General features: G+C 53.9%; 1 protein-coding gene across 1 annotated transcript in view; it reads left to right on the top strand.

Moving 5' to 3' along the window:
* Positions 1-1,311: 1,311 nt before the first annotated feature.
* Positions 1,312-15,080, top strand: part of LOC307195692 (solute carrier family 2, facilitated glucose transporter member 5) — a gene marked incomplete at its 5' end in the record, with an annotated part of 59,237 nt that continues 45,468 nt past the window's right edge. Inside the window, 2 exons of the mRNA XM_079940038.1 lie at positions 1,312-1,795; positions 14,161-14,374. Of these exons, the coding sequence (XP_079796164.1) occupies positions 1,413-1,795; positions 14,161-14,374 (597 nt within the window). The remainder of the gene's footprint in view (positions 1,796-14,160; positions 14,375-15,080) is intronic.

Genomic DNA, 15,080 nt, shown 5'->3' with positions numbered 1-15,080 from the left:
ATCACTCAGCGTCCCATCTAGCAAATAGAAAGGAGCTCTGAAGCGCCGTACAAAAGGGAAGACTTTTACAGGCAGGAAGAGATGGGACGAGGAAATGAGTCTAGCAAAGAGCTGAGCCTTTCAGGCAAGGTCGCCTTCCTTTGGGGGATGACAGGGATCTACCAGAAGGATTACTTCACTAGTGCTGACCGGGAAATTCCAGACTGACTGGTTAAGATTACATTCGTAGGAGAGCTTGAAACAGCAGTTAGGTTAAAGTCTTGGTTTGGTGACGCGTAGCACAAGCGACACCACTTGGGACCTGTTACCTCTTTTTTGACACGACTGTGTTTCTTTTTGAGGCAATAAAAATGTTATGGAATTAGATAATGAGGATGGTTGCACAAACTTGTGTGTATGCTATAAATAACTGATTGTACATTTAAAAGGGCCAATTTTACGGTACGTGAATGGTAATCCAAATTTTTAAAAATGAAATTTTCAAAAAAGAAAACCCAGTAAAATTGGGAATTAATGTTTCAATTTCTTTAAAACAATTTCACACAATAAGCTTTATTTTAAAAAATAGCGTGCTCATTGTAAGAAAAGTTGGAAACACCCCGTTCAGGAAGTAACCACCGCCACCCTAACCAGCGAACACCTCCGGTGTGGCTGCTTAAGGAACGAGGATCACTTTGACAGCTGCTGTTGCTACCAGTGGAAAGGCTGCCTCCACCCCCACAAGATACCCCCCCCACCCCCCGCACACATGCTGGCCGTAAAGAAAGAAGGTAATATTAGCCCAAACTGTCAGTGCATCCCTCCCCAGGACTGAACGTCCTAGTCGGCTGGCAAGAGCAGGGGCCTCTGGAGGATGCGCGGGGGGGTGGGGGGTGGGGGGGAGGAATGCGGCGCTGCAGACGACGTGGGGACTGCAGGGTGGAGCGTGGGCGCCAGGGGTGTGGTGGGAGGTCAGGGGCGGGGACTTGGGGATGGGGCCGGAGGTTGCGGGGAGCGCCTAGGGACGCGGGCACAGGGACGCGGCAACGGGGCGTGGGTGGGGCTCGCGGGAAAGGCTCCGGGGCCAGCCGCGGGTCCGAAGTCGGGACGTGAGGGCCACGGGGTGGAGCGTGGAGGACGCAGGGGCGTGGTGTGAGGGCGAGGGTGGGGCGCGGGGGCGGGGCGCGGCCGGGGTCCGGACGTGGGCGCCGCGGGGTGGAGCGTGGAGGGCGCGGGGGCGTGGCGGGAGGCGTGGGCGTGGCCTAGGAATAGGGGCGTGGCGTGGCCGCTGGGCGGTTGGGCGGCGGACCTGGAGGGCCCGGGAGGGGCCGAGACGCGGGCGGGGTGGTCACCGGGATGTGAGCGGCTCGTTGGTTTGTGCCCAGACGGCGGCGGCGGCGGCGACCCGACCCCGGCCCGCTCCGCTCCTGACCATGCCACCTCCCGCGCCTCCCACAGAGCTGGTGCCGTCGGAGCGCGCCGTGGTGCTGCTATCGTGCGCGCTCTCCGCGCTAGGCTCGGGCCTGCTGGTGGCCACGCACGCCCTGTGGCCCGACCTGCGCAGCCGGGCGCGGCGCCTGCTGCTCTTCCTGTCGCTGGCCGACCTGCTGTCGGCCGCCTCCTACTTCTACGGGGTGCTGCAGGACTTCGAGGGCCCCTCGTGGGACTGCGTGCTGCAGGGCGCGCTCTCCACCTTCGCCAACACCAGCTCCTTCTTCTGGACGGTGGCCATCGCCCTCTACCTGTATCTTAGCATCGTCCGCACCTCGCGCGGCCCCGGAGACGGCCGCCTGCTTTGGGCTTTCCACGTCGTCAGGTGGGTGGCGGCGACGCTGCTTTCCCTCGGGTCCAGTGACCCCTGCCTGGATCCTGTTTGCTGACCCTGTGGCCCTGGCCACCCTCTGGGCCCTGCGTCTTGATTGGACCCCTGGCCAGGCGCCCAGCGGGCAGTGTCTGCTCCTGTCCCGGGACAGCCCTGGGCCAGCAGAATGATGCTAGGCTTGCCTGGGAGATGAACTTGTCCTGAACATCGCCGCAGGGGGCGCCCCTTTGAAGCGGCCCCCGCCATAGCCTCCCAGTGAGGTGGGCGCCTCAGCGCAGCCCCTGGAAGGTGCGAGGGGCCAGAGCTCGCCCTCAGAGCGTGGCCCTGGTAACTTGGAAGCACCTGGAGAGCTGGCGAGGCCACTCTGGGCCCTTGGCCTCCTGCTTCGGTGCGTTCCTGCCATCTCTGCTGACCATGGGGATCGGGGGAAGCAGCTGGTCAGGCTGGGAGATGAGTTCGGTGTGGTGCATTGAGGCTGCCGTCCACCCAGCCCTCTGCCAGATGCAGTGCTTCCGCTGTAAAATTTAGGAAGGACAGTCTTGTTTATCTTTGCTCATCTCTAAACCGCAGGCCCCAATCTCTTGTTATCTCTGTTCTAGATGATCTTACTTTCTTTCCAGAGTTCAGCAACTCTGAAATTGAGGTCAGAGGCAGAGGCTGGTCTGGAAGAGGGCAGCCAGCGGCCTGGAGTCTCTGAGAGTAGAGAAAACCGAGGCCTTGTCCTGCCCTGGCATTGAAGGGTCTCATCCAAGTAACCCTCATCTATGGAAGAAGGTTGGCCCCTTCCTGGTGTAATTTCAAGATTCAAACATCTGGTGGTGTCCTCTGGTGAACCCAAGGCAGGAATTTTATAGAGCTTCTTTCCTCTTCTCCTTCCTCCAGATAAGAGTACCAAATGCTGCCCTAATTATAGGTCCTCTCTGTTAAATACTTGAGTTCTTTCCAAGGGACTGAAGATAGTCAGCACTTTGGTAGAGACAGGTCACCTGGGTGTCACAGCAGTGAGGTCACAAGCCTGCAATAGTCACTTGACCTCCAGGTCTCAGAGCTGTTGGATGGAGGCCAGCTGGTCCCTGGGAAACTAAACGGCCTGCTTCTCGGCTGTTCAAGTCAAAATGTTTGTAGCAAGCCATTCAGATGTGCCTCAGGTGCTGCAGAGACCCACAGAGAGCGGGGCTGCCTCCCCCCCTCCCGCATACAACCTGATCCCACCAACCATTTCGGAGACCCCGTCCTTGGCAGGCTGGTTGGCTGTGGGCAGCGTGGAGCTCATGTGTACTTGAAAAGGAGCCCAAGACTTTCTTTGCAAGATTGTCTTGTCTTTTTCCCCCTCTTTTGAAAAATACTGAATACAACGTATTTTTCAAGTGATAAAGAGAACCTGCTGCAGCTCCTACAGAAAAGACATTTCCTAAGAAACCTTTCTTTTCACTTCTAGGGATGTTTTCTGTGATGCTTAGGGAAGGCCTCCTAAGAAAGCCCATGTGTCCTTCTCTGGCCATAAAAGGGAAGCGAATTGTTCGTCTTGTCTGTTGAATGTGATCCACCTGCTTCTTAAAAGAAAAAAAAAGAAGAAAGAAAGAAAATTACTTGTATCCAAGCTAGAAAGGGACTTTGACAGTTTATTCCCTGTCAGAAGTCAGCACTCATGTTGCTGGTGTGAGACTTGGTAAGACCTGTCCAACAGGTTCATGTATTGACCTAGGTCCTCCCAGACTGTATTGCTAAGGACCCTTCAGTGTCTTTCTTTGGGGGATGAGTTTGTTGCTGCTGAAGGACCTCTTGGCATGGGAAATCTCATCTTCAGCCTCTGGCAGCCCAGGCACCCACTCGCTAACCATTTCAAATGACTGCAAATCAGTCCTCTTCTTCAACCCTTCCAGTCTTGGGAAATATTTTATTTTTATTTATTTAGTTTTTCATATTTATCTATTTTTGGCTGTGTCGGGTCTTAGCTGTGGTACGCAGGTTTTCTAGTGGCGCGCGGGCTCAGTCGTTGTGGCTCGTGGGCTCAGTAGTTGCGGCACATGGGCTTAGTTGCCCCGCGGCATGTGGGATCTTAGTTCCCTGACCAGGGATCAAACCCACATCCCCTGCATTGGAAGGCGGATTCTTAACCACTGGACCACCAGGGAAGTCCCCCAGAAAATATTTTAAAATATGACAACACAAAGGCTTGCTCTCTCTGTTCTTATGAGTTGATTTTTTTTAAAAAAAACTGACAAATACCTTGAGAAACGGACAAAGGACATTCTGACGAAATAGTAAAAGCATGAATACTCAAAACAATACAACAGTGAGGTACCATTTTCTCATTAAATTAGAGGGAAAAAAATAGTAAGGCAGGATACTAATGTGATAAATGCAGAGGAAACTGGCATTTTACTACATTATTATTGGCCATGTAAGTGGGAATAATCCACGTAGAAAATATTTGGTTCCTACCCCTTGATCCCAGCAATCCTATCTGTAGGCATCTAGTCTAAGGAGATAAACCAGATTACATGCCAAGTTGGACGCACAAAGGAGTTTGCGTGGCATGTTAGCCAGCACAGTGATGAGAATTTGAAAGCAACCTAAATGTTCAAAAAGTCAGGGCTCAGTAAGTTATAGACTACACCCCACCCAGAAGTGTTATGCTGCCAGTAACTACTGGCCATGAACTCTATAAGTCATATATTTTTTAAACGGTATGATACAACGTTAAGTGGGAAAAGCCATCTATAAAACGAAATGCAGCCATGCACCGCAGGAGGCTGGAGAGAGTCGCAGGCAAGTTCCCACAAAGCGCCTGCCTGGCCCCTGGGACCCCATCATAATGCCTGACATAGTTTCCTTTACAGAAAGACTTTTATCTCGTTGGGGAAGGAGGGCAGCTTAGACTTTATCCTCAGAGAAATTGCCTGGCATCACAAGCTGCATCAGGCTCCTGAGGTCTTGCAAGGATCAGGCTTTGATCCTCCATAACCCAGGGGATTCACCCAGAGATGCTCACCCTCCAGCCACAGCTGATGAGACTTTCCCAAGCCCACAGAGCTGTTAGCAGGAGGCTCAGGGTTAGAACTTCAAGGTCAGTGCCCCTTTTAGGATTCCATCTTGTCTCTTGGCCTTGATAATAATTTTTTAAACTGAGAGATAATTCAACAATCGTTTATTTTTAACTTTCCAGATTCCCCCCATCATTAACACTTTACCATGTTAGCTTTACTTATCCTCTCCAATTATTTTTTTCCTGGAACCATGTAAGAATAAGTTACAGGGACTTCCCTGGTGGTGCAGTGGTTAAGAAACCACCTGCCAATGCAGGAGACACGGTTCGATCCCTGGTCCGGGAAGAAACTAAGCCCGTGAGCCACAACTACTGAGCCCATGTGCTGCAACTCCTGAAGCCCGCACGCCTAGAGCCTGTGCTCCGCAACAAGAGAAGCCACCGCAATGAGAAGCCCGCGCACCGCAACAAAGAGTAGCCCCTGATCGCCACAACTAGAGAAAGCCCGTGTGCCGCAACGAAGACCCAACACAGCCAAAAATAAAATTAAAAAAAAAAAAGTAAGTTACAGACCTGATGCCCCCAACTCCTAAATCCTTCAGTGTGCATTTATTTCCAAAAGACAAGGACAGTCTCTTGCGTGACCACGTACACCTCCCCAAAGCAGAGGGTAACGTGGAGCAGTGCCAATATCTGATTGTGTTATGTGAAGAAGGAAAAAGGCAAAGCAACTAAAAAAAAAATATGTGTGTGTGTCTGGTAAGAAACAAAATCTGATTGTGGATCTGTTGAGGTTTTGCCAGTTGTCTAATAAGGTCGCCGATAGCAAAGGGACTTGGTTTTCATGTCTCTTTATCCTCCTTCAGTCGGGAGCAGTGTTGCCGTCTTCCTTGGTGTTTCACGGCTGGTCTTTTTGAAGAGTACAGGCCCGTTATTGTGTAGGACGTCCTCCCTCACCTGGGTTGCCTGATGCTTCCTCGGGAGTGGATGCAGGATCTGCACCTTGGGCTGGAATCTCACAGAAACCTGATCTCGCTTCCTACCTGGTGGTGGCTGGCGACTTGGATTTGTTCCGTTCCCGGTGATGTTCACTTTGATTGCTTGGTCAAGGTGTTATCTGCCCGTTCACCTCCTGGAACTCCTCGAAGTCTCACCCAAGGGTTTCCCATCCCCTGATTCCGACAGCATTCGCGGTGACTCTTCCGGATGTTGCCGCATTTTCAAAGTGTGAGAATATTCTGTGTTCAGGGAAAGCCCTGCGATAAGCCCCTTTCTACTGTGTCTTAGCTGTGGAGGCGGCGCGGTCCCGACACCACGTATTTTAGTGATGGACTGCAGTAGAGTTGATTTACAATGTCGTGTTAGTTCCAGGTGAACAGCACAGTGATTCCGTTATATATTTATATTGTTTTTCAGATTCTTTTCCCTTATAGATTATTACAAAATATTGAGTATAGTTCCCTGTGCTATACAGTAGGTCCTCGTTGTTTCTCTCTTTTATATAGTGTGTGTGTTTATGTTAATCCCAGACTCCTAATTTGTCCACCCCCCTTTCCCCTTTGGTAACCACAAGTTGCTTTTCTAAGTCTGTACCCATATCTTACATGCATGTGGATAAGCATCTGTGACCAGTGTGTTTGCAGTTCTCACCTAAGAAAGGGCTGGGCGGCTTAGCCTGCAGCAGCTATGGGCGGGGTCATTTCCTTTCAGATAAGATAAGCACGAAACCGTCTCTGTCTCCCTGCAGAAGGTGACCTGCCTATCAAAAGCAGTCTTCAGCCCTTCTTCCCCTGCAAGGTGGTGGGCTCCTTCTGAACCAGTACGGCAGGGTCATGGACTGTCCCCTCACCGCTGGGCCAGGTGTGTCCTGTGATTGCAGGGGGAGGTCAGGCTGGGGCGCCTCGTCTCGCCGCGTCAGAAGGGGAGCCCAGGCCGAGCTGGCAGCCTCGAGCAGCCTTTGGGTTTCTTCTGGCCCCACTGAAGTGGGGATAGGTGTGGGCATGACCCCCGGCCCACGTGCCCACCCACCCTCTGGCATTTGCTGGAGGCTCTGGAGGAAGAGAGAAGTCTATGGCATCCCAAGTTCACCATGAAAAACCCTGCTGTGGGGATTGGGAAGTTCCAGCGCAGAGAAAAGGGAACCCGTGGGCCCCGAAGGGGAGAGCCTGCAAGCTCTCTAATCAGACACCGGCTCACTCACAGCAGGGCCCAGTGACAAGGCCCCAAGTGGGCAGTGTCTGAATGGGGGGGAACCCAGTGGTTGTGTGAACAGCACCCCACGTCAGACAGTGCTCCCCAAAATGACAAGAGCTAAACCGGCTTTGTTTGCTGAGGGCCCTGCTGCAGTGAGGTCTCTGCGCTGCATTTGCGTGTCCGTGGGACACCCGCTGCGGCACCAGAGGCTGCCCCTTGACCCTGCCGGGGCAGAGTCAGAGTCTACCCCGGGCCCAGGTGCGCAGGAGAGCGTCCCTGAGTGCTGCACAGTGCTCCTTGGCACCCACAGAGCCAGGGCTGCAGAGGCCCGTGCCAGGGGCTGAGTGTTTAGAAGTTCCCTTGGACGCCTTTCCCCACCTCTGCGGCCAGGGCTACCGAGCGACCGACCTCGCGGTGGCCTGGCCGGTGGCTGACACCCTGAACTCCCACGTCCTGGCCCCTGCCCCACCCATAACAATAAGAGCCCATTGCTGGGGCAGAAACCTCCAGGCGGCCTCCTCGGGCCTGGATTCCTTGCACCAGGCTGTGCCCCCTGCAGCTGCATCCCTCCGGCCCGGGCCCGGCTCTGTCCTGCTCCCAAGAGCTTTCAAAACTGGCACATGGTTGCCGGATAGTTTCGTTCTCAGAGCATCTTGGGGTCATGGTCACATTCAAGGCCTTCCATAGGCCGCAGGCACATGGACCAGGCTCTGCTGTTTGGGGGAGAAGACCGTCTTGTGGCCTTCCCATCAGGTGCCACCCCGCACCAGAGATCTGTAGGAAGGGTGAGGTTTGGGGGGAGGGGGGCGTGCAGGAATCCAGCGGTGGATTGAGCAGACCTTGAGCCCTTGGTGCGGAGGGGGAAGGGTGTTCCCAGCCCTGACTGTGAAAGCGGCTCTGTCACCACAGGTGTCCCCCTCCCTGACTGGTGGGACAGGTTGTTTCAGAAGATCCCCAGCTGGGCAGACCGGGAACTCTGAAGGAAAGCCAGAGCCTTGCTCTCAGGGGCACCGGCCGCCTCTCGTGATCGTCTGACAAATGCCACGGAATCCAGGTGTGGGACGCGGCCTGCTCACCGACCGCCTGATCCCGCGGTGCTTCAACTTCTCATGGGGCGACTGAAGAACAAAGTGAATGTCGAGTTCCAAAAGCCAAGCTCATGACCAGTCTGCAGGGCGTTTGTCAGTTTACCCCTCCCCTAAGCCTGCTGAGGGCCCCCAGCTCTGCTGGTCTGGGTGTCAGGGGGTGTCCCAGGGCTGGGCTGCCGTCCCCTGCCCTGGCATGTCTCTCCCCCAGAGTTGGTAGAGAGCACCTGCCCTCATCTGCTGTGGCAGCCCTGACAAAGCCTGCAGACTGGGTGGGGTGCTTAAACAACAGACATCCCTTCTCTCCCGGTCCTGGAGGCTGGAAGTCGGAGGTCCAAGTGTAGGCAGGGTTGGTTTCCGCTGAGGCCTCTCTCCTTGGCTTGCAGACGGCCGTCTGCACCCTGTGTCCTCACACGGTCATCCCTCAGTGAGTGCCTGCATCCTAATCTCTTCTTACAAGGACACCTGTCCTATTGGATTAGGACCCACCCAGTGACCTCATTTTAACCTAATCACCTCTTTAAAGACCCTGTCTCCAGATACGTCGCGTCCCAACGTACTGGGGGTTAGGACTTCAACACAGGAATTTGGGGGCAGGAGGGGACATACTCAGCCTATAACTGCCTCCGAAGGGGGAGGAAGCCAACTTGGAGTCTGGCCTCGGTTTCCACACAAACACACGTGAGAGCTGGGGCCTGGGCACCTCTGGGAGCAGCTCTCGGTGCCCCTCCAAGTGGGGGATTCTGCTCAGAGAGTGGTCTGCAGGCCCTCTCCATCTAGGTGACCCCAGCCATGCTTCTTCTCTGCCTGCATCACAGGTTTGGAGAGAAGGAGCCTCATTGGTCACCTGCTTTAACCATGTCCCTCCTCAGTGCCTTTCGTAGCATCCCCTGCACGTGGTCACATGGCTTCCTTCCCCTGATGGGGGACGCTGCCGGTTTAGCCCTTGGCTTTGGGACTGAGCAGGATGCCTGTCCTTTCCTTCAGCCGCCTGAGTCTGCTCTGCTAGCAGGATGTCCCCAAGAGTCTTCCAGTACTCGAGGCCCAGCTCCAGGCCCAGCACGCCCTCACATGCCCGCTCTGGTGACAGCTTCACAGTCTCAGGTTTAGAATGTGGGTCCCAGGTGTCCACACGGAGGCAGGACAGTTTGCTGGCCGTTCTCCATCACCCACGTCTGGGCATCAGGGCAACCCCTCCGACCAAACACCTTCTGGGTCCCAGTCAGCTACAGCCCTTGGTCTGTTTCTCATGTGCTGTTGTTAAGCTGTATCTTACTTGTTCTGATTTTGTTTGTTTGTTGATTGAGGGCTGCTTTTTATTTTTTTGGAGGGATAAAAAACTTAGGTGGTGCATGTCAGAAATTAGCAGTAGACGTTTCTGGAAAGTGAGAATTAGGTCACACATGTCTCTGTAGAGTTCCTCCCAGAGTTGGACACCACCTAAAACTCAGGGTGGCCACTTGGCCAGAGAACAGCTTGGCGTATTGAGGTTGCCAAAGAGATTTTCTCCTGGCTCTATAGGTGAGAGCCTGGGGCGGGGCAGCTTCAGCCCCCTATCCTTTTCATCCTCTGTCCGGTGGTGGCCTGGAGCTGGCTTGTGGGACCCGATTGTTAAATTTCAGGGCATTTTGTGGGCTGATTGTTAGATAGAACATCGTTAAAAATTAAATTATATAAACTTACAATTAAATAAATTGCATTAAAAACAAAAGTAACATACTCAAAACTCCTTAGGTCCTAATTATACTTTTTAAAAAAATTATTTTATTTATTTATTTATTTATGGCTGTGCTGGGTCTTCGTTCCTGCGCTTGGGCTTTCTCTAGTTGCGGTGAGCGGGTGCTATTCTTCGTTGTGGTGCGCAGGCTTCTCACTGCGGTGGCTTCTCTTGTTGGGGAGCATGGGCTCTAGGTGCGCGGGCAGTAGTTGTGGCTCGTGAGCTCTAGAGCGCAGGCTCAGTAGCTTTGGTGCACGGGCTTAGTTGCTCCGTGGCATGTGGGATCTTCCCGGACCAGGGCTCAAACCCGTGTCCCCCGCATTGACAGGCGGATTCTTAACCACTGTGCCACCAGGGAAGTCCCCTAATTATACTTCTGTTGATTTGTAGAGCAGACGTCAGCAGACTTGTCCTGTACAGGACCAGATAGTATTTTCAGATCTGTGGGCCATGCGACCTCCGATGCCACTGCTCAGCTCAGCTCTGGCAGCTTGGAAGAAGCCATGGATGATGTACAACGAGTGAGTGTGGCTGTCTGCAGTAAAACTTTATTTTAAAAAACAGACGGAATCAGGAGCTTGGGATGGACACATACGCATGGCTGTATATACGACCGATAACTAATAAGAACCCACTGTAGAGCACAGGGAACTCTGCTCAGTACTCTGTAATGACCTATATGGGAAAAGAACCTTAAAAAGAGTGGATATAGGTATATGTATAACTGATTCACTTTGCTGTACACCTGAAACTAACACAACGTTTTAAATCAACTATGCTCCAATTTAAAAAATAAAATAAATAAATAAATAACAGATTGGGCCGGATTTGGTCTGAGGGCCCTAGTTTGCTGGACCCCTGTTCTAGATTTAAGAAAGTGATAGAGAAAGTGTTAGTAGTAAAGATTAAATGCAAAAGTGTTTCTTGTCTCTGTACTTAAGCCCTGGCGGCAGCCACGTCGGGGCAGGTGGGAAGCCGCATATTTCAGGGGGAGGTGATGAGAAGGGGCCATGTCCCAGAGCAGGAAAAAAGAAGAAACATTCTTCCAGTGTTGGAAAAGTATTACCTGATCCACAGAGAGGTTGCTCACGTCAAGTCGACCCAGTGAAGTCCCAGCTCTCGTCTGGTCCCCCAGGTCTTCCTCGTTTCACTTCCATCTTAGTCATTAAGGAAAATGAAAAGGTCAGCCACCTTCTCATCACGGAACTACTCTCATTGGCTGACTGCGACCGCAGGTTGGCTGCAGATACCAGAGTTCTGCAAAACTCAACAGAAGCCTCCTGTGAGAATCAGTTGGCTATGTGGAATGTACGATAAGGAGTATTGTGTATTTTATTATTATTTACAAATTGTGTGCCCCGCGTCCTTTAGATCAGTAAAATTCATAATCAGTTTATGTTTCTGTACGTACACACACACACACACGCACGCACACACACGCGCGTGCGTAGATGGCTTTCTGATGTTAAAACATCACCAGCACACCATTGTCCGTACCTGTACATTACGAGTCTGGTAGAGCCTGCCTGGCGGGGTTATTAGACCGTCCCTCCCACTCCATTCCCACTGCTCTCTGAGGTCACCTTTTCTTCCACCTCCACTCAGGTACCTCCCCAGGCAGCTTCTGGCCTCAGCAGAGCTGCTGTCTGTGCTTGAGTTCAAACAGCAGCTCTGATTGATCAACCCACGTGCTCAGCCCTTTCAAAGCCGTCTATTTGGTCTTCCCTCGAGCAATTTTCCATCACAGGTTCAGCTCCAGGCACAGCCCAGTAACACAGAGGAAATACGTCACTGGGTAGCTTTTGTACAACAAACCTAAAGTTGTGAAATGTGGGGCTGTCACCAGGGGCCCTGGTCTCCAGGGGCCGTAGAGATGCTGAGGAGGGAAAGAAGCTGCTTCCTCCCACCAAGCCTGTGCTCCCCCATCCCGCTGGGGTGGGAATCCTCCGCTCCAGTCCTGCCGGGTGTTGGTCCCTAAGCACTGCTCTCCCATCTCTAACTTCAGGATTTCCGGTTCAGCCCTTTAAAAGCCTTTCACCTCCTTTCAGTAAAGTCCTTGCAGTGAATATTTAAAGAGTAAATTGGGAAAAGCTGTCTCAGTCACTTGGTTCAAACTTCATTTGTTCACTCATTCATTCAGTTCATTCATTCGTTCATTCATTCGTTCAGCAGGTCCTAGTTTTGCCCCTGTCGTGTGCCAGGCACTGGTGTAGATGCCAAGATAGAGCAGTGAATCCACATGGCCCTCGCCTCGTGGAGCTCATAGCTGACATGTGTTGTCCTAAAATCCCAGGATGGCGTGAGTTTTAAAACAGTAACCCTTTGGTTTGATACTAATATACATTAACTCACCAGATCAATAACTTTGCATAGCACAAACATTTAAAATAGACACACTCCATCCATTTGAAGTGTAACTTGGTACCTTTCTCATAATCCTTGTTTTTTTAATAAATTTATTTATTTTATGTATTTATTTTTGGCTGCATTTGGTCTTCTTTGCTGCGCGCGGGCTTTCTCTACTTGCGGCGAGCAGGGGCTACTCTTCGTTGTGGTGCACGGGCTTCTCGCTGTGGTGGCTTCTCGTTGCAGAGCACAGGCTCTAGGCACAGGGCTTCAGTAGTTGCGGCACATGGGCTCAGTAGTTCTGGCTCGCGGGCTCTAGAGCGCAGGCTCAGTAGTTGTGGCGCACAGGCTTAGTTGCTCCGTGGCATGTGGGATCTTCCCGGAGCAGGGCTTGAACCCGTGTCCGCTGCATTGGCAGGCGGATTCTTAACCCCTGTGCCACCAGGCAAGTCCCCACCATCCTTTAATTTCTATGGGGTTTTGGCCCCTTCCGTGCTCTTGTGACTTCAGGGAGGATGTGCTGCTTCTGTCTCTGCTGGGCTGTCGGGGCAGCAGAGCTGAGGGTGGCACCCAGTGGCCCGCCCCAGGCTCTGGTCCCTCCTGCAGAGGCCAGTGAGGGGAGGAGGTACCAAGTCTTTCCTGGGCCCAGGAAGCGGACTTTCTCCCTTTCCTCGCCATCCCTGCCCTGCCTCGTCCCCGGCCCTGCGGCATTTGGAGACCCTTATAAAATCACAGCCCTTGTAGCCTCGTTTTGGTAACAGACTAAGTGCAACTGTGTCCTCATCATTGTTCTACGACCTTCTTTCAGAAAGAGCCGATATCCCTTACACAGAGCCCTCAAGACAGAACCAGTTCTGAACTAAACGTTTTCCTGATGACACTGTCCTATTTACTTACTGCTTGTTCTCTGGGCGGCCGACCTACCACGTAGGCCCGTGTGTCCTCCTGGGGGCAGAGACCGCGCAGGCCTCATCATCCCTGGTGGCTACACCGCAGGCCCGGATCCTGGGACCTGGGGACAAGCCTCACTGACAACACTGGTCGTAAATGCGGACACGCTCACCCCGTCCCGCATGCTGGATGTAACGCTGATGAGTTTATTCTCGTGACAACCAGCAACGAGGCTCTGCTCCAGGCACCGTGGTCACCCCACTCTGTGGAGAAAAACACAGATGTGTTGCAGCCGCGTGGGGCAGGGCCGAGACTCGGACCCAGCCTGCTGCATCGCAGTCCAAGCTCTTAACCACCCTGCCGGGCCGCCACATAGCTTCTCTGTGTTTTAAAAGGCTGATTTAAAAGGCTTGGCGAGGAGACTCGCGCGGGGACCACTGGGGAGGGGCCTTGGGGCTCAGCCCTAATCCCAGCTGTGTCGCCACTGCAGCAAACTCTAGAAAAGTCAGCCCAGCACTGCGCTGAGAGGGGGCCCCCGCCCCAGGGTCTGGGCTTTAGTGGGCCCCTTGGACCCTTGCCAGTGCCCGCCCCTTCCCGTAGAGCAAGGAGGGCTCAGGACCGAGGAGACGTGTCCGCCCGGAGCCCGGGGCCCCTCTTCTGGTTCCTGCTGTGGGTGCACGGGACCCAGACAACCCCGGGCCACCAGTGTGTGCACCCCTGGGCCCAGGCTGGCCGGGGGGCCTGTCGGCGGGGTGGTGGGTGAGGCTTGTCCGCGTGGGCTGGTGTCTGCAGGCCAGTGCACAGGCCCCTCGGTGCGGGAAGGAGCCGGCCGTCCCCATGCCACGGCGTCCCAGCGCCCGTCTCCGAGGAGCCTGGCAATTCTGAAATAGAACCCGGCCTCCAAGGGCTTGGGAGGGAGGCCAGGGCACCCCGGGCTTGGCAGGGCTTGGGCAGAGCAGGGCTGGGTGGGGGGGTTTGAGGACGCCCGCCCCTCCTTTCTCCGGGAACACTGTCTGCTGCACGCTTGGGAGAGCACCGTCCTTCTTGCCGACACGGCATCCCGGTCCCTTCGCCCTCGCTGGCTTTGCCGGGAGCCGGGTCTCACCTCACAGCCCCCTGTCTGCTCCTTGTTCCTCAGCTGGGGGATTCCGCTGGTCATCACCGTGGCGGCTGTCACTCTAAGGAAGATCGGCTACGACGCCTCGGACGTGTCCGTGGGCTGGTGCTGGATCGACCTGGAGGCGGAGGACCGCGTGCTCTGGATGCTGCTGACCGGGAAGCTGTGGGAGATGCTCGCCTACGTCACGCTGCCCGTGATCTACCTCCTCATCCGGAAGCACATCAACAGAGCGGTAGGTGCCCCGCGGGGCCCCGGCCCAGAGCTCTGTGTGGCCACCGTGTCCCGGCGTCGGGCTTGGCTGCCGTAGGGGACGGGACTGGTGACCGACCAGAGTGACGGAGGCTTTGCTGTGCCTCAGGCGCCGTGACGTGCACTGAATTAATAAGCATCGTGGCTTGACTGGTTTGCTAATTATGCAGCCCTGTCGGGAGCGGGTCCTGTTATCCTCCGTGTGTGGATGAGGAAACGGGGGCTCACCGAAGTTAAGGGGCTCCCCAGACTCGCCCAACTCTGACTGACCTGCTGTGAAGCCGAGGAGGCTGCAGGCTCAGCCTGTGTTCTGGGCCGCAGCTCTCTATTGCCCCCTCCTGGACAGATCACCACGGTCGCTTAACCTGGAGAGGAATTTGGATGAAAGATGAACTAAGAATTGAACTGGCGTGCCCCTGGGGAGAGGAGGCCACAGGCTTTCACAATCAGCGATACAAATAACTCACTTCTTTCTCCTTGATGATTAAAATATTATAAGTGGTAGACTTTTCAGGCTGTCAGGAATTCATAAATCAATAGGCTGGGCTGCTCTGAAGTCTCCTAGACTTCTGGCCAGAAATTCTAGGAAAGAATGGTTTCCCTCTGATGATCTGGCCAAATTGTTCCTTGCTCTGGACTACTGGTTCCGCACATATAAAGTATGGGCTTTCTCCTAGCCACAAGCAAAC

Source organism: Stenella coeruleoalba, assembly GCF_951394435.1.
Source record: "Stenella coeruleoalba genome assembly, chromosome: 1".
Classification (NCBI taxonomy): domain Eukaryota; kingdom Metazoa; phylum Chordata; class Mammalia; order Artiodactyla; family Delphinidae; genus Stenella; species Stenella coeruleoalba.
The sequence above is the reverse complement of the archived record's forward strand: the minus strand, read 5'-3'. Positions and strand labels throughout refer to the sequence as shown.